This window comes from Staurois parvus, unplaced genomic scaffold, assembly GCF_062004578.1.
Source record: "Staurois parvus isolate SC_StPar_1 unplaced genomic scaffold, SC_StPar_1.0 ptg000550l, whole genome shotgun sequence".
Classification (NCBI taxonomy): Eukaryota; Metazoa; Chordata; class Amphibia; order Anura; family Ranidae; genus Staurois; species Staurois parvus.
The window spans coordinates 369,053-391,913 of NW_028318346.1; the positions used below are offsets into that span (position 1 = coordinate 369,053).

Sequence of the window (22,861 nt, forward strand, 5' to 3'; positions counted from 1 at the left end):
GACATCAGATGGTGACTGGACATTTGGAATCTGACCAGTCTGCCGTGACATGCATATAAGTTTTTAGACACTTTTTAGTTTATCTTGAATAGAGTAGGAATGGGTTAGACTTTAATTTTTGCGAAAATGGTTTTCCTTGTTTTATGTATAACAAGGACAACCATCGCTGCTTTATAAAGAATGACAGAAGGCTATTTCAGCCCCCCAACCTAAATGAGGCCTGCGTTACTACCCATAGGGGACCTCAGTCTTGGTAGGGAAGCAGATCTTTGTTAAAAGCATCTTTTATTGCTTTGTTTGATAAATTTGATACTGAAATCCTGAAGCACTGAGATTTTGAGTAAAGCTGGTAATACACTGCTGCTGCAAAAATAAAAGCCAGGTTCTTCCATCCACACAAACAAGTTGGATAGAGAAATCTCTCCCCCTACCTTCCCTGCTGGGACATTGTGTTCTGACAGCTGCACAGTGGATGCATCTGCTGATCAAGGAAAATTTTCCAACATGTCTCTGAATGGGACTGACATACACTGAATGAATTTTGGTCAGTCTTGGGTGAACTGGCTGATTTTCTATCCGTGTATGGCCATCTTTAGAGTTGAAGAATGTCTGTTATAACTCATTACCCAGAGCCCATAATGCGAGGCTGATGTGTGATTTCTTTATCAAATTTACACCATGATTTTGTAGTGCAGCTGCAGTGTGACTTGGTGCGTTTTTGATGTTTTTTTAATGCGTACTTACTAATCAACTCATGCATGGATGAGTCATCAGCTGTTAAGGATTCCCCACCGACAGCAGAATATTAACAAAACAGCAGGCATTAAAAAATAAAAAAAAAAAAAGTGTCCCCCCAACCCCCCATATCCCCAATCCATAACAGACCCAGTTTAAAAAAATGCCCCCAAAATCTATACCAGACCGTTATCTGAGCATGCTGGATAGGAAAGGGGGAAGGTATGGGATACTTCACCAAAAAATGTCAACCCCAGGGTTGTGGGGAAGAACCACACTCTTTAGTTAACATTGTGCTGTCTGTGGGGAATCTCCCGCATACAACAGGGATGACTTGGTATTGTAAGGATTGCATCAGGGATGAGTAACTGGTTGTTAGGATGCCAGTGGGTGCTGGCTCCTAATAACCAGCAAAAATTGCACACAAAAAGACATGTACACATGATTTTGTTGTAATTCCATTGAAGTCTATGGACCACAAAATTGCACTGCATCGAAACCAAAGTAGTACAGGACCCTTCCCCAAAGTTGCATTGCAGATGCGCGCCATTGATCTGAATGATATCATTGGAAGAAATGTTATTTCCATTGTTATGCAATTCAGTGCAACCCAAGTCGCTTCTGAAATCGTATCTGTGAACCAGGCCTAAGAGTACCCCAAGAAACAGGAATGACCGTGTACAAAAATGTCATAAATAGATTGAAATACAAAAAACATCTTTTAGCTGGAATTTGCATTATGCTGTTGATTTCTGTATTTTTCAAGTGTTTCAGGCTTGTTTTTAATTTGTGTGATTTGTGTGTTTGCAGGTGAAACCAGACTTTTGTCAAGCTGTGTTGCCTTATCTTATACATAATATTCTCCTGCAAGATTCCAGAAATGTATGGCGCACACTTCTTTCCAAGCACATCCAGGGATTTTTCACGTCTTGCTGTCGCTCTGCACCAGCTTCTAGCAGATCAGCGACTCCAGCAAGTTCAGATTCCGGTAATGCCCTTTCGAATTTAAAATTAAAATTAGCAAAATGTGTAATGAAGAACTTTTGGATGCACCTCCTGGCAACCTGGGTTCTTCCTACAGTCTTAAAAGTACTGGTAGCCTAACTGGTTTATACCAAAACCAATGTGTGTGGTGCTGGAAACATTAGCTTGTGAATGCTGTTGGTGTACAGAACTTCCCCAAAAATGTTATTTCCTGTTTATGTGAAGAACTCTGCACTAAGATACAAGTCGGCTTTTAGGCATCTTCTGCAGCAAAAATGCCATACTCTAACCCTAGTTTCAGATCTATGTTTTTTTCTGCAGCGGTTTTGTTTTGCAGAAACGCAGTACAGTCCATTTAACATGATTTCCTATGGGACAAGTTCACATCTCCACATTTTCACCCAGTGCTTTTTTTGGAAAGGGTCAGGGACTTTTTTTACCTCAAAAAGTTGAATTTTTTGGTCCTATAGACTTCAATGGAAATGCTGCAGAAAGGCATGTATTGCATTTTTTGGTGCATTTTGCATTTTAAATCTCCCTAGCAACAAGAAAAATAAAAGAAAAAAAAAGTATGAAAAACGCAGGTGCAAAAACGCAATTCAAAAATGGGTCAAACGCAACCTGCGTAGGTGTAAACCTAGCCTTAAGGTTAATCACGTCTAAGGAAACTGCAGCTTTTCTCACATGAGCACTAAAACTGCATCATCTGTTTGCATTAAATTAGTCACCACCATTCAGAATCAGTCCTGCACAAGACATGATCTAAGAGAAAAAGCTATTCCTTCAGAGCAGAAACAGAATTAAAGTTTTTAAAAATCCTTACAACATACTTTGAGTTACCTAGAAGAGTTTACTCAACAAATGTGGAGTTACATTTTAATTGTACATTTAATGAACATTTTGTCAATAATGCCATGCCACCTAGTGGTTACACAATGCTATGCAGAGCAAACTGTGGAAATGACATGACCACTATGTAGAGCAGCTTAGAGAAGGTATTTCACAATATTTTATAGTGAGATCTACAGATTGATTAAATTAATGAATTTACTTCTCTTGTGGCTGGACTTTTTAACATGGGTTTACACACACTTTAAATGTAATATTTTATGCACTTTTTTCTTTTTCATCAAAGACATTTGAGATGTCCTCGTAAAGTTTATTACAAATAATAGAGACAAGAACAAAACTTTAACAGTATTTTCCTGTTCAGAATCTGAAGGTCTGGCTCATGGGACAGTGGACATCACCTCCCGAAGGACAATGCTTAGTGTCGTAGAATATTTGAGAAAACAGAGACGGTATAGTATTTCTGTATTCGTGCTAAACATTTTTCAGAGAGTATTAAAACCTATGATGAAGCATATGTAACAAAATGGTTATTTTGTAAATCAGTGTATTGTAGGCAAAGTACTAACTATCATTTGCAACAGTGAAGCAGACTGAAAACACAAAGGCTAAGGCTTTGATTTGCAGTCAACCAACTGCATGATACCTGGCACCTCAGTGCTTTAGCTGTTTTCCCTTGCAAGTATTTAGAAAATCCAAAATCTTATGCTGAAAAGTTAGGCCTTTGATTTTACATTTGTGATTGTCTAGCAATAAGGAGTAAAAAGAAAAGAAAGAAAGAAACAGGTCAGAAAGAATAGAAAATCAAAGAGTATGAGATACATTTTTCTGCCACCATCTTCAACAAGTGATGTCTCAGTCTCATAGCGAATATAGTGATCACATGATTGGGAACCATTCTAATTGGTCTCTAGTTATTGGTGCGGTTTTAGAAAAAACAGCTATGCAAAGTGTCAGCTGGTAGCTGTTAAAAAAGTGATGTAGATTAATGTATATGTAAAACAACTCAACAAGAATCTCTTTATAGAACCGAAAGGTAAAGTGGGCATTTGGTACTTTGTGCATATTGGGATGTGCTCCCCTTCATTGGAGAGCTTGCAATTTATTTGTCAGTTTCCTCGCTATATGCAATGCTATAACTATGTAATTATACAAGTAAGCTTGCAATTATGTATTACTATTCCTTCTTCTACTCCTTTGTTGGGAATATACTCTACCTGCATTGCGGACTCTCATTTGCTTCTCTGTTTGACAAATGATGCTATGTCTGTTTTGGCCTTTGTACCCCTTTTTTGTGAAAGTGACCACATTCCCTCTGTTCTAAAGTGTATAGAGCTGTGAAGGTGGAGAAACAGCAGCACACTGAGCTTCCCAGTTAATGGCTGTTGGTGGAGGGGGAGGAGGTGGTTGTGTCAGCATGCGTTTGTTTATTTTTAGGAAAGCACACTGAGTTCTCAGCACAGCTAGAGATCTCACCATGCTGTTCTGGTGTGGTCAGTGTTTGATAGGAAAACACAGGGACTGGCAGGAACACCAGGGATTTCACACATAGGAAGCAATACTAAGAGAGCAGAATCGTTTTTAATGCAAGTACATGCTCCAGCAGGCACATATCAGGAATAAAATATGTTGGGTTTCCTTATTCTTTAAGATTGTGAGCACAAAAGGGGCGTTAAGGGGAAAAAAAAAAATATATATAGAGAGAGAGATATTTATTTGTGTGTGTGTGTGTGTGTGTGTATATATATATATATATATATATATATATATATATATATATATATAAAAACATCCGTGTCCCCTTGTGGAGAATTCCTTTCGATTTCTGTCCCATAGCCAAAACAGGAAGTGTGAGAAAATGCCTCTATAGTGAGGAAATCTCTGGTTGTCACCAGGGTCACCAGAACTAGTGCTCCCATTGAAAGATATTGCCACGATTCCTGTTCTGGGGACAACCTAAAATTTGGGATTTTCTTTTACTTTCACTTTTGGTGACAGTGGTAAAAAGGACAAATAGAGAAGATGAATCTCCCTGACAGGGCCACAGATAGTAATAGAAACCTGACACGTGTTTTAATCCCTCTCCACTTTATCCAAAACGAAAAGAAAAGTTTTGCTTTTAGTTTTACTTTAAGACCGAGCATGGCACAAAATGTAAACCGTCAGAATTAATGTCTTACTAATCTGCTACCAGTAAAATTAAATCTCTTTTGAGATTTGTTCTTGAGTTGCTCTTTGCACTGAGTTACTAGGAGACCTGCTTGTCTGATTATGTATTTTCAGTATCAGTTTTTCTTCTTTCTGCAGACAGGGAGAGGGAACAGCTTTTGATGACAATTTCTGGTTGGATCTTAATTACCTTGAGGTGGCTACTGCAGTACAGTCCTGCTCTGCCCACTTTACAGCTTTGCTGTATGCTGAAATCTATGCCGACAAGATCAAGCTGGATGGGGAGCAAAGAAGGTGAGTGCTTTGAAATGAATGTGTTCATGTTATATAAATAATGTAACTGTCCAAAATTTCTAATCTGATAGTTTATCGTGTGTTTTAACTTATTAGGGGCACTTCCAATGCTCGCAAGTCCCTGAGGTTTGAAGAAGAGAGTCAAACTCTGACTATTGTCAGCATGAGTGAGAAAAGCAAAGAGGAGACTGGGATCAGTTTGCAGGTAGATGATTGTTTACGTGGAGTTTTGCATGAATTGGGCATAAAATGTGCTCTGAACGTCATCTAAGTCACAACAATAGAAGAACACAGTCTGCTGAACATAATACTACAAAAACATTAGATGTTGCCATGGTTTAATTGCACATAACATGTAAACATTCACAGTGCAGGGAGGAAAAAGTATGTGAGGCCCTAGCTTAATGACTTCTCCCAGAGCTAATTGGAGCCAGGAGTGAGCCAACCTTGACTCCAATCAGTGTGATGATATTGGATGCGTTGCTGACAGCTGTCCTGCCCTTAAAAAACACACACCTGTTTTGGGTTTACTGGTTTCAAGAAGCACTGTCTGATGTGAACCATGCCTCGCAGAAAAGAGCTCTCAGAAGACCTACGATCAAGAATTGGTGACTTGCATGAAGCTGGAAAGGGTTACAAAAGTATCTCCAAAAGCCTTGATGTTCATGTGTCCACGGTAAGACAGACTGTCTACAAATGGAGAAAGTTTAGCACTGTTGCTACTCTCCCTAGGCGTGGTCGTCCTGTAAAAATGACTGCAAGAGCACAGCGCAGAATGCTGCATGAGGTAAAGAAGAATCCCAGAGTGTCAGCTAAAGACCTACAGAAATCTCTGGCACATGCTAACATTTTTGTTGACACATCTACAATAAGGAAAACATTAAACAAGAATGGAGTACATGGGAGGACACCACGGAGGAAGCCATTGCTGTCCAAAAAGAATATTGCAGCACGTTTGAAGTTTGCAAAAGAGCACCTGGATGTTCCACAGCACTACTGGCAAAATATACTGTGGACAGATGAAACCAAGATTGAGTTGTTTGGGAAGAACACACAACACTATGTGTGGAGAAAAAAAGGCACAGCACACCAACATCAAAACCTCATCCCCACTGTGAAACATGGCGGAGGGAGCATCATGGTTTGGGGCTGCTTTGCTGCCTCAGGGCCTGGACGGATTGTTGTCATTGATGGGAAAATGAATTCCAGAGTTTATCAAGACATTTTGCAGGAAAACGTACAACCATCTGTCCGCCAATTGAAGCTCGGCAGAGGATGGGTGATGCAACAGGACAATGACCCAAAGCATACAAGTAATTCAACAAAACAATGGCTGCAACAGCACAGAATACGCCTTCTGGAGTGGCCCAGTCAGAGTCCTGACCTCAACCCCATTGAAATGCTGTGGCATGACCTTAAGAGAGCGATTCACACCAGACATCCCAAGAATATTGCTACACTGAAACAGTTTTGTGAAGAGGAGTGGTCCAAAATGACTCCAGATCGTTGTGCAGGTCTGATCTGCAACTACAGGAAACGTTTGGTTGAGGTTATTGCTGCCAAAGGAGGGTCAACCAGTTATTAAGTCCAAAGGTTCACATACTTTTTCCTCCCTGCACTGTGAATGTTTACATGTTATGTGCAATTAAACCATGGCAACATCTAATGTTTGTGTAGTATTATGTTCAGCAAACTGTGTTCTTCTATTGTTGTGACTTAGATGACGTTCAGAGCACATTTTATGCCCAATTCATGCAAAACTCCACGTAATCCCAAGGGGTTCACATACTTTTTCTTGCAACTGTATATATATATACACACACACACACACACATACACAGGTGTTAGACAAAAAAGTGTGAACACTTTATAATTTGCAGGTTTGAAAGTGGAAAGTGACGACATGCTTGTTTGAAAGCAGAAGTGATGTAACCATTTTTTTGCTTCTGCTGGGTGATGACACCTAGCTAACTGGTTGGAAGCTTCACTTTCATCATTCACTGCATGTGCTACTAGTGATAGGGAGTCATGTCAGAGCTTACTGAGCTTCAGAGAGTGCAAATTGTTGGTGCCCGCTTAGCTGGTGCTTCTGTGACTGAAGTTGCCAATTCATTTGCCTTGTTGCGAGGTACAGTATCAAAGGTTATGATGGCAAATACAGTTTCCATGAAAATTTCATCTGATAAGCCTAAGTGCGGTCGACATGGTCGATTGACCAAAAGAGACAAAAGGATATTGTGCAGCATTGTGACCCAGAATAAGAAAACAACTGCTGCAAAAGTGATTGCAGAGCTCAATCTCAGTCTTCTGTCTTTCCCGTGAAGACTGAGCTTGAGCTCTGCAGTCACTTTTACAGCAGTTGTTTTCTTATTCTGGGGCACAATGCTGCATAATATCCTTTTCTCTTTTGGTCAGCTGACCATGTTGACCGTGCTTATGCTTATCAGATGACGTTTTCCCAGAAACTGTATATGTCGTCATAACCTTTGACACTGTACCTGCGACACAGCAAATAAATTGGCAACTTCAGTCACAAAGGCACCAGCTAAGCGAGTATCTACAATTTACCCTCTCTGAAGCTCAGTAAGCTCTAAAATGACTCCGTATCACTAGCAGCACACGCAGTGAATGATGAAAGTGAGGCTTTCGACCTGTTAACTAGGTGTCCCATCACACAGTAGAGCCAAAAGATCATTACATCACTTCCACTTTCAACGCTAAACATAACGTCACTTTCAAACCTGCAAATCATGTACCGGTCTAGAACACGTACTTGATTTCTGAGCATGCGGTTCTACTTTTAGAATGCATGTGAGACATTATCACAAAATCTGTCTGTGCCAGGGTCTCTCTCTGTAAGCCAAAAGAGAGCCGCTCTTAATTGGCTCCACTTAAGTAAGATATATGAACTGCCGCTATTTTATTTTTATATTACACTACAGTGTAAAAGTGGTTAATTTTAGAACTCCCTGAATTTGGTGCACTTGTCACTGTCAGTCTAAAGTGTTGCATATGCTTCATGAATTTGGCGCAGTAGAACACCAGAAAAGTGCCGCAGCAGTTTTCTTGAATTCCCCCTTTGTGTTTTTGAATCTGTATCATCTTTTTAAAATAAACCTTGGACTTATATGTAATCAAATTCTTGTTACATGTGTTGGTCCAATTACCATATTTGTATATTTTTATCTTATGTAGGACCTTCTGATGGACATTTACAGGAGTATTGGAGAACCAGACAGTTTGTATGGATGTGGTGGAGGGAAAATGCTTCATCCACTCGCCAGGTAAAGTTGTCCACCCATGCTGAGAGAAGTAACTTCCTCTGAGAATTGTTGCCTGCTGTCCAGATGACCTCATGATACTTTCTGAGTCACTAATGACAGTAGGTTGCTGATCCAGATATCACTCTGACCTCACTTGTTTCATGTTTGTCCTGGATAGGTAAATCAGAATGTGGTGAAGTAAGATTTAGCAAGACAGGATGCAAACTAGTATTTATAAAAGGAAGACTGCAACAACCACCTACATTATTGCTGATTTACCTGTCAGAGTATTTGTAGTTCTGTGCATGCAGCCCCGAAATTTATACAGCTCTGCACAGTCCTGTCTGGCAGGAGAGGAGGCTTATCTTTCTCTGCTGCAGTTTCTCTTTCACCTGAAGGTTTCCTCCAGTGATGTTCCATCAGTGAAAGCAGAAACAGCACACTAATCATATCGCACTTCTCTGTTCTCCTATCAGCATGCTCCTTGCCCTGCATCACACTTGATTAGTTTGTTTTGATGCTTCCATAACTCCCAATCTATGTTTTATTGTACAGGAACTGGAAGAGGCTAAACCCAAGTCAGATACTTACACTGCCTGCATTAAAACTAAATACATTTGATGAAGCACTATTGAATAAGCTGCAATACTTTGCATGTCTTGCATCTGCCTGGAGTTCTAGTTTAATGTTTTATTTTCATATGAAAATTGTGTTTTTTGTGTTGACCCTGTGTTATTGGTTACTGTACACACCCTGGCACAAAGTGATTTGACTTTAAGGGAATTGCAAATGACAAAGTTATTACCTTTACAGTAAAAGCAGTATAAATGTAAAATAGACTTCAAAAGGAGCTAGTTCTAACTAATTAAAAAAATAAAGTCTGACTGTGTTTCTAAATAAAGAATGATTTCCTGGCTATTATTATAAACAAATAACACAGTGGATTGTTAATCCAGGGATATCCAATTGCTTTAGTGGATAACGAAGGATTGTTTGCCATGTTGGAAAAAAGTTAACGTACTTTAGAATGGTTATTTTGCATTTAACTGGATCATCTGCTGGTTTAGAGTTCTGAGGATGCAGGTTTATAATGAATTTTTTTGTCTTTTGGTTGAATTCGGCGATCGTATGTCTTTTTTAACCTGATTTACAACTTGGCCACACCCCAAGAGAATCTGGCATTGTATTGTAATAGTAAAGTATATCTAAAGCCAAACCTTTTTTTTTTTTTTTACGTTTTAGTTTTGGATAGAGTAGGGAAAGTTTAAAAGCCCTCTCTGTTGTGCTTCATTGGGGAGATTTCCTTGTTCCAAAGACACAACAGGATCAAGAGTGGAGAACGTTTTTTAGACAATTGTCCCTGTAACAGGTGTTCCCAGTGGAAGATTTCACTGCAGTTGCTATTCTGGTGACAATTTAAAATTTTGGATTTTACCTCACAATCAATCCCAGTGACCAGGTCACCAGGATAAATAGAGAAGGTGAATTTTCCTAGACTGGACATAGACCACAAAATAACAGGGTGGCTAACACTTCCATACTCTATCCAAGACAAAAAAATAAAAAAACACATTTGGGCTTTAGATACACTTTGTAATCCGGACACAGACAAGCTAATTAGCTACACTATCTAATTATCGAATTGCTACATATCTACTGGTGCTAGTGACAAATGTGGTTAAATGTACATTTTTATTTGTGTTTAATCAGGATTCGAACATATGAACATGAAGCCATGTGGGGAAAAGCCCTAGTAACCTACGATCTGGAAACCAGTCTTCCCTCTGCTGCCCGCCAGGCTGGGATCATGCAGGTATCTTTTGGCTCAGTCATTTTTATTACGTTTTGTTAAAAATAGCATTATCCAGGATGAAGTAAACAGGTGATGGTAGAAAACAATGTAGATTGTGAAAACAACAGGCAGATATTGAGGATTAGGATTGGAGAAGGAAGCAGAAGGAGCCATTCTTTCATAACTGATAAATCTGTTGCAGGCTTTACAAAACTTTGGCTTGAGTCACATGTTGTCCACCTACCTGCAAGGCCTTGAGCATGAGAATGCGGACTGGTCTTCTGAGCTCCAGGAGATTCGGTTCCAGGCAGCTTGGAGAAACATGCAGTGGGACCAGAGCCCATCCTACAAGTAAACTTTGATTTTCAAAATAACTTAAGATGACTTTGTATGTTGTTATCTCCATGTTTTATGTCTCTGTAATTGTTTTTTTTAGAGGTGACATACCTGGCCAAGGCTATCATGAATCTCTCTACCGTGCTATACAGTCTCTGAGGGACAAAGAATTCCCCACTTTTCATGACCATATTAAGTATGCCAGGCAAGTAGTAGTGAACCTTACATCCCATTGTTGGTAGCAATGTAGTCATGCAAGGCTCTAGTTGGACTTTATGCTACCCTAGTAACACGTATCAGACGCTGTCCTTTTATACAGTGTTACATGATTTTTTTAAAGTGCATGCAAATTAACATCTTTTTTTTTTTTTCTTTTTTTTTTTTTAAGTTTTGAGTAGTGTAGGGAAGCATAAAAGCCCCATCCAGATTATTTTTTGCTGTGTGTGTCCCAAAGGGGTTCTAACCATTCCCTAAAAAGCCTTTTTATTTTTGTCTGTGTTGCTACTGGGAGAGTTCCCCTTTGTCAGCAGGACCGAAATGATCGTATATTTTGGAGAGCAGTAAAGACCTGAAGGATTTCTTATCCTTCCTCTCTCTATCTGAACTGAATAAAGGCTTGATATATACTTTAATGAATTCCTAATTTTTTTTAGCTCAATTGTTAAATCCTTTAGTGATTTTAACATCTCTAGGGCTTCTGTAGACAGACTTTTCTTTATATCTGATCTTCTTTTCGCAACCCCTTTTCCTTTCAGCCCTCTTTCAGCTGAAAACAGGTCATAGGAGTGCAGAACGAACTGCACTGCTGTAATCCCCAGGGGAAGTACAGCCAAAAGAGCTTTGGCTGTAGCTCTCCTTTAAGGATTGGGTTGTACAGCATGCTCTTCTAGGTTGATGGGACCTTCTTTGGCTTTTTGATTTTTGGCTACTATTTCTCAGATTTTGCAGTGCTGTCCTCTAGACAAGAAGACAACGAAAGTAGGATTTTAGAACTCCTTGCAACATCCTTTTCTTGGAGTCTATTAAGGGAGACAGATCTTGCGCCTCTGTGTATATGGTCATGCTCTAGGTACTGCTTTGCTACAAAACTGAAGCACACTGGTAATAGGAGGGCTTTTTCTGGCTGGACTACAGTTTTCGTTTACCAATGTCCAATCCAGCAGACAGCAGTATAACCCAAAGTTAAAAAATGTCCCATGTCCCTCAACTGACTCCATGAAAAGGATTTTAGGGTGAGTAAAAAAAATCCTAGTTTTTTTTTTTTGCTATTGCACTACTGTCAGCAAAGGGTGTTTGAAAAATATACTCTTATAATTGATTTTAGGTTCACTTTAATTGATCAATCTTTCTGCAGTAAGGGCATTTTCAAAATGATAGAAGTCAGAATTCCTGCAAATTATTGTTTGTAATGTTTGTGCTCTCTATCTGTAGACTTAAGGAAGTAGAAGAGCTGTGCAAAGGCAGCCTGGAGTCTGTGTACTCTCTGTATCCCACACTGTGTAGGCTCCAAGCTATTGGAGAACTAGAAAATGCTGGGCAGATGATCTCCAGGTATGTCTCAGGCCAACTTCTTATTTCAAGTTTATCCACTTATTAATGAGCTGTTTTAAAGCCCAACCCTTTCATTGGCGCTGTTTTAAGCGCACCTGTGCCTAGACTAATAATAAACAGTAAATTATTTACATATTCTTAAAAGCATTGTCCAATTTCAAATATTTTTGTTTTTTTAACTAGGTCTTAGTGCAGTTAAGCCAGCCATAGAGAGTGATTTTCTTTCCTGCAACCACAGGATGCAGGATGAAAATCACTTGATTCCCCCATAAACACTGTCAATCTCTCCGCAGGAGAACACAGTAATCAATGCTAGCATCTATAATATCCTCTAGGAATAATCACATGTAAAATATGACAGGCTTGTACCCAAGTTGATCGATCCATACACTCAGCCTGCCCATACATGGTTTGAATCTTGGCCGGTCCCTGCTGAAGCGGCCGAGATTCGAACCGTCTATGTCCAGTTTTACTGTATATTTCCTTTGCCATTTGTTTAACTTAAGTTGTAATGATGGGCTCACATGCTGTGGCTGTAGTTTGTAGTGTCATGGCTGATCAATTCACCTATATCCATGACCCTATTCATTAAAGAGGTTTGTGCACAAAGCCAGGTTCATAAAGACATAGTCTGTACGTTTTGTATAGGAGAATTTGAGTATCTTGCATAGAGCCCTGACCTCAAGCCTATTGAACACCTTTGCACGAATTGGAATGCCAATTGTGAGCCAGATCTTCTCATCCTCACAAATATTTTTTTTTGGTAGATTCCTACAGGCACACTCCAAAATCTTGTGGAAAGCCTTTTTCTGAAGGGTGAGGCTGTTATAGATCAAAGTGGGGCAACTCAATATTGATGTCCATGGTTTTGCAATATAATATCCTACAAGCTTATACAGGTGTGATAGGTGTTCACAAACGTTTGGCAATATAATCTACTGTATAAGCTATTGTCGTGTGCTTATGTCCTACCACATCTCATTTGGTGTAATTATATCTAAGCATCTTTTCTTGTAATAATGTATTTGTAATGTGCTGTTATTACTTCATTTCAGATCAGTTACTGAGTGTCAGTTAAATGACATGTACACAAAGTGGGAGCAGCAGTCCCAGATCCTTAAAGACAGTGACTTTGGCTTCCAGGAGCCAGTCTTGGCTCTGCGTTCTGTTATCCTGGAGATAATGCTGGAGAAGAATTGCCTTAATCAGAATGTTCTCACGCCTATTTTTACAAGGCACTTGGTGCACTTATCTAAGGCTGCCAGAACAGCCTCCAACACACAGGTATGTGTGCTGAAATCTCTCCAACACATAAAGGTCTACAGCCCACATTTGCTAATATGATTGCATTGTGATGCAGACAGACCAGCTAAATATATATTTGACAAGTATATTGGAACTGTTTTTTCTGCTAAAAGATATGAAAAATAATATGTGTAGCATTGCAGACTTTGTACCTACTGACTTGCTTCTTTCTTTTCTGTGGCCACTAATGAATCTAAACACACAGTGGATGCCTATTTAGAGCTTTCTAATTCATTTAAGCACACTACTGTCTTTCTTGTATCAGCTTGCTGAGAAGGCAGAACCACATACTAACTAACCAAACATGTGATTTTGTATGATGGCTCAGTACACCAATATATTTAAAGCAGATCTATGGTCACAGCATATGCTTTTAGTTTATAACTTCAGCATTATAATGGCAATACTTGAAAAACCTCCTATAAGTTGTGAGTGCTGCTTGTCTGCTGGTCATCTCTGTCTACAACTGCCTACATGCTTTGCAGTTTCTCATCTGCTGTTTACTATCAATTTCTACAGACTACTTATCCCATGGTACCTTTATGCCTGCAAGCTGTGATTTCGTTCTGTTCTTCCTGAAACTCCTCCTCTTAGCACTGTAATGGTAACATGGACTGGGCCCTCGCAAAGCTATGTGTGTGTCAGTCATGTTGTTTGGTATTCACCTATGACTGGCCAAATGGCAGCAGTGGTCTCCTTTTACATCCCCCCCCAGGAGGCCACTTGGCACAATAAACAACTGTGAACTGATGCCAGGGTTTACTACTCCACTTATCCGACATACAGACCTCTCCATTACCCAATCCACAATTTCAGTCTGGAAACCTTACTAAAACTATCTCCCTCACAAGCTCGAGCAATTCAGAGAACTAATAGGTATCCGGTCGTAAATAGCTTAGATGAAGGGAATAGCCAATCCACATTTCTGATAGAATGGTTAGCAGCCAAGACTCTAAAATCAACATATTTCATAACTCCTGAAATGCAAACAGCACAGCCATAGTAAAGACATATTTCCCTCCCTTAATTTGTAGCGTTTTGAACCCAAACCCTATGCTAGGAAGTACCAGATTGAATTAGGCCTCCACACTCCTATGAGAAATAGATATCCACGACCTGTGGTATCTTTATCCATTTTGAAGCCAGTTTCATGCTGGACAATAATTTGCATGGTAACAGACTGTAAACAGTAGGTATTCAAAAATCTGAATCCTTATAAGAAACTGTATTTGGGACTTGGTCATAAGCATGGTGACGTGGTCGACTTTGTCAACACCCCTTTGATACCACCGAAAAGCGGAATGCCAGGACATTTTGACAAGCTCTCATTTTAAAGTGGAGTTCCAGCTGTTTTTGTGTTTATTAAAAGTCAGCAGTTACAAAAACTGTAGCTACTGACTTTTAATAAACACACACTTACCTGTCCCGGATTCCAGTGATGTTCTTACCCGCGCAGCCCCTTCTCCCCTTCTTTCCTCCACTGTGCCAGCATCCCAACTGTGGGCACTGAAAGGAATGATTTTCTTTTCCCCTCAGAGACCCCCGGTCTGTGGAGAGATTCCTGGTTTATCAGCAGAATTCTGGGAACACCCCTTGAACACGGAAATCACGACAGCTAATGTTCAGAGATGTTCAAAGTTTATTAGACATTAATAAGATTATATAGACTACAGATAATAATAAGGGAGGGGGGAGCGAGTTTCAAAACTGTAACTTGTAACTTTCCATCATAAGCTAACTACATGAAACATAACATATACATTTCTTGGTACAAATTATTTTGGCTAACTTTCTGGGAAAACAGCCAGACAAAGACATTGTCAGGGTCGTGTTAGCTTCTGTTGATACATCCTTGAACAACCAAAAACAGTTTCATTAAACTTCTAATATCTCTACAAAAAGCTAACTTAATACTTAATACTTAAAATGGCGTACATAATACAAAATGGAGGTTATCTAGATCCTTTCAGGCACCAGGCTGTGACAGCTTACAACTTCACAGCCTGGTGGCCACTGCACATGAGCGAGTCGCACTGCTCTTCCTAATTGGTCTGGCAGTTTCCTAAAACCTTTGAAAGTTCCCAGGAGACTGCAGGAGGGAAGAGGGGGCCAATCTTCCGGCTCACTTCGCTGCGGAAAACTGAGCCTGAAGTGGGAGCGGGCACCTGTCATAACCAAGTACCTGCTCCCCCCCCCCCCCCCACAAATTTGCCAAATATGGCAGTGGAGAAGGGGAGGAGGCAAATAAGCGGAGCTTCCACCTAAGAAACACCTAACCAGACTGGATGTCGCTCCACTTCCTTAAACTGAACCTCTCCAAAACAGAGTTTCTTGTCTTCCCCCCAGCCCGGATACCACCCCCCATTGACTTCTCCGTCACATCCAACAATGCCACCATCAAACCCGCCCCGCAGGCCAGAGTACTTGGTGTCATTCTGGACTCCAACCTATCCTTCCAGCCCAAAGTCCAATCTTTAACAAACTCGTGCAGACTCCACCTCCGCAACATTGCCAAAATACGCATGTTCCTAACCCCAGAAACCACTAAACAGCTCATCCACTCCCTCATCATATCACGACTCGACTACTGCAACTCCCTCCTCACTGGCCTGCTTCGCCGCTGGCTATCCCCGCTTCAGTCGATCCTGAATACGGCTGCCAGACTCATTCACCTTTCCAACCACTCCATCTCCGCCACCCCCCTCTGCCAATCCCTCCACTGGCTTCCGATTGCGCAACGGATCAAATTTAAAATCCTAACACTGACGTACAAAGCTGTCCACCATACTGGCCAGTACTACATCGCTGACCTAATATCCAAGTACCACCAAACACGCACACTCCGCTCCTCACAAGACCTCCTTCTCTCTAGTTCCCTGGTCTCCTCCTCCCATGCCCGCCTCCAAGACTTCTCCAAGGTGTCACCCATCCTCTGGAGCTCCCTGCCCCAACCCATCACCTACTCTCCTCTCCTTTAGGCGCACCCTGAAAACCCATCTCTTCAGGGAAGCCTACACCACCCCCTCCTAACCTACCGACCTCCTCCACTCTTCCTACCACTCCATCTCCCACAGCTTTCTCCTCCTGTACCACTATCCCCTCCCTCCTAGATTGTAAGCTCGAAAGAGCAGGGCCCTCGATCCCCTCATGTTTTACATTGTATTGGTATTGTTCTGTCACATGTTCTGTCCCCCTTTGTAATGTACAGCACTGAGCGAACCATTGGCGCTTTATAAATACTGTATAATAATAATAATAACCAGACTTGAGAGAGCCACTGTGCCATTTTTGGTTATTCATTGGACTCTGCTAAAACCAAACCAGTTTGCCAGTATTCTTCATTTTCAACTACTTTTTATTTTTCTGTTGCTTTATTGTATCTTTGTAGCACCCTTTTTTCTGTAAATATTTTATTTACACTATAAGATAAATAGTGCAGCGCTTGATGTTATATGACTGTACCAGTATTGAAGATGGTACAATATCCCTTACTTAAATGTCAGCAGATGTGGACCATACGCATTATATGTGACCAAACACACTATATGTGATCCTCCCACAAGTTGGAAACAGGAGGGGGAGAAGGACCCCCTTTGATCCGGCGGTTTAGCGTCACGGCTAGCAAGGGCTACTCCTTATAACAAAGATCTCATCGGGATACACTCATCTGTGTTTCTTTGATGATTGGACTATACTGTGCATTTATATTGTGCATTTTGTATTGTGAAGTGAAAATTGTTGGAGCTCATGTCATTCCTTCTCCCCCTCCTGTTTCCAACTTGTGGGAGGATCACATATAGTGTGTTTGGTCACATATAATGCGTATGGTCCACATCTGCTGACATTTAAGTAAGGGATATTGTACCATCTTCAATACTGGTACAGTCATATAACATCAAGCGCTGCACTATTTATCTTATATTGTTTATTTGAAGGTTGATGGTTTTCCTTTTTAGTGTATCAGCTGCTGTGTCGGTTAGCGCTCACTGAATCCCTCATTACCATATTTTATTTACACCCCTTTGACCTTTTCATTATTAAACCAAATTTTGAAAAGTGTTAAAACTGTCTCGAAGGCTTTTAATGCAAACTAAAAGAATCCCTGTGTCTTGAGGAGTGCTGCTGCAGTATAAATCTATCAACATACCTGTCTGTGGTGACAGTGCATGTTACAGACGTTTATTTTAAAATCATAGTTGTTGCTAAGATGGTGCATTTTCTCCTTTTCGGTAAATAGGTGGTGGTGACAGTTAAAGTTTTAATCACCTAATTAACCCAGCGACAGTCGCTCTGTCATGAGCTGGTGAAAAGGACAGGGGCCAGGCACCACATTCGTTATAAGCACCTCTGCAATTCAGAAGGCAGGTTCTGTGAATTATGTGACACAGCAGTGCCTACTCATAGGATATAGTGAATTCAAGGAATTAAATGTGTGGGGATCTTCACAAAGAAAGTTTACCAATGTCAAGATTGTTCAGAAATAATCTAAAAAGGCTACAAATAATTGAAGTACTACATGGAAATTAATATGATTTTACATTTAGACCATAGATTTTCTTTAGACCATACATTTAAACATTAACTGGATGACATTAAGATAGTTGAAGCGCTGAGTATTCATGCTTTAAATGTTGCTTGCTGAAAGCTACAAATCGCTTGTTTGAAGCACACTTTGCTTTGCCTTTCAGGGCTGATCTTGTTGCTTTTCAGGCAAATGTTTTACAGGCTGAAGCCTCTGGGAGATGAACCTTATGCTAAACCTTTGCCTTGATTTAGATTTTTCTTTTTTTAAACCGATCATTGACATGTATTTGATTCGAAAGCTCTTTTGGCTGTACTTTTCCTGTGGATCACAGGAGTGCAGTTTGTTCTGCACTCCTGTGACCTGTTTTCAGTTGACAGCGGGCTGATGTCACTCAGCCAGTCCTGGCTGAGAAAAGATCACTTTAAAGTCAGGATCCACCCCAGAGTCTGGAGCAGCACCTGGCTCAGCCTGTCAGCGATCTGCTGAGAGTTTGAGCCAGCGCTCCCTCTCCCTCCACGGCCCAGCGCTCCAGTGAGCATAAGGAAGAAGCAGAGCAGGCAACGGTGACTGACAGTCACCACTCTGCTTACAGTGGTTGTGAGAACTCAGCAGTCATGTGATCACTGAGTTCTCACCATTAAAGCCATCGGGGGACAGATGCAGCATCGAAACGATGCTGCATCTACCTTGGTAATTATGATTTTTAAAAAATAACTTTTCCCATACTTCTCTTTTAAGTTGAAACGGTTTTATTCAGTTTTCAAACAGTACAAAGCATAACCGTAACAATACATGTCTATTGCCAGTAAGTGTACAGAATTACATATTGACCAGTATAATGCAAGAGAAATCATCATAAGGTCTCGATAAAGTAAAGGTCATTAAGACATAGTAAAACTAGTAGAGCAATGGTAGATACAGTTAACTCCAGAACCATCTGATATTTCAATGGGAAAAATCTCAATGAAAAAAAGCATATTGGTGTTACCATCTATATAAGAAACTGAACAATACGATCCAGAGCACCATGTAAATGGAAAAATAAATTAAAGATGCTAAGTCCAGAAAGAAAAGAAGAAAACAAATTAGAGGAGAAAGTAAAAAATAAATATACAATTGGAGGGAGGGAGGGGGAAAAGAAACACAGGAGGAAGAATGAGGTAAGGGAGGATTCCGACTATACCGGAGAGGCCCCAGAAGGAACAGCTACAATGACCACAACATTGAAGGAAAACCAGAAATATGACCAGACCATCCATGTAAATTTGTAGGGGTCAGTCTTGTAATTCTTCCAAGCTATCATGCGTTCCAGGTGTTCGATCCTGTTCATTTCACAAGCCCAGTCAGCCAAAAAGGGTATAGACAGTTGCCGCCAATGTCTAGCAATCACAGTGGGCTGCTGTGAGGAAATGTCAAATTAAGCTTTTCTTAACTGGTTTATAGGAGCCTGGCAACATAGAAAGTATACTTATGCGACGTTCTTTTGGGAATTTGTCCCCCCGCAAGTTTGTCATATAACTAGTATTTTATCCCAGAAAGGGATAATACGTGGGCAGGTGCCCCAAATTTGTGTCATGGTGTCAGGGGCCTGTAAATATCACATATCTGGGATAGTAGGGTCTATTCTATGTAGGAGAGTAGGGCATCAATACCACCAAGAAAAAATACGATAATTACATTCCTGGGCGTGGGATGATAAACAAAGTTGAAAGGAAAGCGCCAGTGTTTTGTCCCTGTCCATGTCGTCAGGTAACATATTTAGCTCTCTTTCCCATTTAGATAGGAATAGTGGAGGATCTGGATGAGAAGCATTTAAGATGATTCAATAAAGCTGAGATAGTGAGTGGTCTGGTCTAGTGTACTGGGAGAGCAAACGACTCAGTCTGTAAGTGGCCTGGTCAAAACGTCTATGCCTGGAATCTTACCTAGAAAATGTGTTGAGTATGTTCAAACCACACCCCCGAGGGACTTTGACAAGAGGAAAGTATTTGGGAGAGAGAGGGATTAGGTTCTCGCTGTGAAGCATATGGCATAGAAGTGGGACATCAGACTTTTGCCAAGAAAGGAATTTAGAGCTAGTAAAAGTCGGGGGGGGGGGGGGGGGATGCATTCCCAAAGAGTGGAGTCAAGGGGCTCAGTCGTGATGAGAGTAGACCACTGGAAAGGTATTTGTCCCAAATCTGTAACATGGTGGAAGTTATGAGGGGCATAACATCAGTACAGGGTCTGTGGACAGGATATGTCCATGGTAAAGACGTGAGTTCTGAGGAGATCAGGTTATTTTCCAGTAGGGTCCAAAGTTTAATAGATTTACTATGGTACCAGTCAACTGGAAGCTTCATGACCTTACTTCTCTTTTAAATGCAGTTTTCTAAGTTTCAGTATACAATAGCATCATCAACTGTCCTTGTGTTGAATTTTGACTTATTTTTTATCAGATATTTCAGACCTTAAAATCCGAACCCATTAACAAAACCTACACCAAACAACAATAATTGATTCACCTTCCTTACTTTAATCGAGCATAATTTTCTCCTAAACATTTTTTTCCCGCCAAGATCTGAGGCTTATAAAGTTTGCTGTTTTTCCCCAGCTCCCAGAAAAGGCAATTTTCAAGGTTAAGCAATACAGCTCGGCACGTTTTATAGTATCTGAATGGCAGCTAGAAGAGGCACAAGTGTTTTGGGCTAAAAAGGAGCAGAGTCTTGCTTTAGGGATTCTTAGTCAAATGGTGGACAAGCTGGAATCAAACAGTTTAGAGGTACGTTGTTCTATGTCATCAGCCCTCTTGATATCCTGATGTAAGTGATATTTTGAAGGCATTTCATAAAGCTGACTAATGCTTTTATTTCAAGGTTGAGAATGACCCAACTCTTCAGCTGATTTATGTGGAGTGCCTGAGGTTAAGTGGCAACTGGCTTTCAGAAACGTGTCTGGCAAATCCTACAGTCATTATGAAAAACTATCTGGAAAAGGTAAGAAGTAGCTGGATTTCTTGTGAAAATGGCACAGTGTATAACAGTCAATGGTAACCTGGGTTTTGGTCCTGACTGTACACTATACGGTATATTCCAGGATAAATAATTTATTTTAGGTAATTATATAGCGCCATCAATTTACGCAGCGCTTTACATATATATTGTACATTCACATCCGTCCCTAACCCTCAAGGGGTTTACAATCTAAGGTCCCTAACTCACATTCATACATACACATACTAGGGCCAATTTAGACAGGATCCAATTCACCTACCAGCATGTCTTTGGAGTGTGGGAGGAAACCGGAGTACCTGGAGGAAACCCACGCAGGCACAGGGAGAACATGCAAACTCCAGGTAGGTGGTGCCGTGGTTGGGATTCAAACCGACGACCCTAGTACTGCCAGGTGGAAGTGCTAACCATTAAGCCACTGTGCTGTGCATTTAGTTAGTGTATCTAAATACTGGCCTTACATGTTAAACAATTATATATTGGTTGACCAATGTATTTCTGTCTATTGGCTTATATCTTGTTGGCATTTCTTGGCTATGATCACAGCTATGAAGACATTAAAGTTGACCTGGGAATATGTTCAAAATGGTTCTGAGGGATGTTGACTCCAGTAATAAATGAAGGATGCAGATAATGAAAAATACTAAAGAACGGTTCGGTAATGTTGAGGCCTATTTATTCTACCAGTTTATTTACTTATGTATGGTTCCTGGCAGTTTTGTGGTACGTGGTTTACTAAATGTCTCCCAGCAATCAGGCTACTTTGAAAGTTTTTGTAAAACTAGCACTGACTAGGCTAGATACTGAGCCAGATACTGAGCCATGGGTATCAGAAAAGAACTGTCAAAAGTCCTGCGTAACAAGGTAATGGAACTTTATAAAGATGGAAGAGGACATAAAAAGATGTCCAAAGCCTTACTTATGCCAATCAGTACTGTTAAATCACCTATTAAGAAGTGGAAAGTTCAGGGATCTCTTGATACCAAGCCAAGGTCAGGTAGACCAAGAAAGATTGCAGCCATAACTGACAGAAGAATTGTCCGGGATTTGTGGCATTGGTGCAGTAAAAGCTTCTTTCTGGCACCTTGACCAAACAGCTCATTTTTGTTCAAGTATAACCGTATTGTACTCCTTAAAAACAACCACACCATCTTTTTCCAGAGTAGCCTGTATATCTTTTGAGGTTGCTTGTGGGTTTTTCTTTGAGTCCCGGACAATTCTTCTGGCAGTTATGGCTGCAATCTTTCTTGGTCTACCTGACCTTGGCTTGGTATCAAGAGATCCCCAAACTTTCCGCTTCTTAATAGGTGATTTAACCGTACTGATTAGCATATTCAAGGCTTTGGACATCTTTTTATGTCCTTTTCCATTTTTATAAAGTTCCATTACCTTGTTATGCAGGACTTTTCACAGTTCTTTTCTGATCCCCATGGCTCAGTATCTAGCCTAGTCAGTGCATCCACATAAGCACTAACAAACTCATTGACTATACACTGACACTAATTGCAATTTACAAAGCCAGACATGTGGGACATTAACCTCTATTTGGCATTTTAACCGGTGTGTGTCACCTTGTGTGTCTGTACCAAGACTAAACATTCCAGGCTATGTAAACTTTTGATCATGGCCATTTGGGTGATTTCTGTTATCCTTATGATTTTAAAAAGTAGTCAAACAACTATTTGATAAGAAATGGCTTCATATGATCATCAACCTTCAATAAAATAGCATTTTTTGGCATGATCAGTCATATTTTCAATATCAATGCCAAAATTGCACAATTTCTGCCCGAGTATGCAACCGTTTGAGCACAACTGTACATCTTTACATCATACAAGTCATATCAAGACCAAAGTCATATTTACCATAAGACAATCGGCATAATAAAAGGCAGTGACACCACACAACTTTATATTGATTAGATGATTGATCTTATTTTCTTGTAGTATATGATCACCTCTGAATACTGGTAGGTGTTCCGCTTCAAAACCAGATGAATTGCAGGTTTCTATAGCTCAGGTAACAGACCTCTCCAAATTCTCCATATGCTTAAGGCAGGGCACTCATT

At 40.4% G+C, this 22,861-nt stretch overlaps 1 protein-coding gene across 1 annotated transcript in view; it reads left to right on the forward strand.

Moving 5' to 3' along the window:
* The window catches only part of ATM (ATM serine/threonine kinase), a 194,638-nt gene that overhangs the window by 117,376 nt on the left and 54,401 nt on the right, over positions 1 to 22,861 (forward strand). The window contains exons 36-47 of the mRNA XM_089691116.1: positions 1,546 to 1,723; positions 2,933 to 3,020; positions 4,876 to 5,031; positions 5,128 to 5,236; positions 8,227 to 8,315; positions 10,005 to 10,107; positions 10,289 to 10,437; positions 10,523 to 10,627; positions 11,854 to 11,973; positions 13,029 to 13,257; positions 20,397 to 20,564; positions 20,659 to 20,778. Coding sequence (XP_089547242.1) covers positions 1,546 to 1,723; positions 2,933 to 3,020; positions 4,876 to 5,031; positions 5,128 to 5,236; positions 8,227 to 8,315; positions 10,005 to 10,107; positions 10,289 to 10,437; positions 10,523 to 10,627; positions 11,854 to 11,973; positions 13,029 to 13,257; positions 20,397 to 20,564; positions 20,659 to 20,778 — 1,614 coding nt within the window. The remainder of the gene's footprint in view (positions 1 to 1,545; positions 1,724 to 2,932; positions 3,021 to 4,875; positions 5,032 to 5,127; positions 5,237 to 8,226; positions 8,316 to 10,004; positions 10,108 to 10,288; positions 10,438 to 10,522; positions 10,628 to 11,853; positions 11,974 to 13,028; positions 13,258 to 20,396; positions 20,565 to 20,658; positions 20,779 to 22,861) is intronic.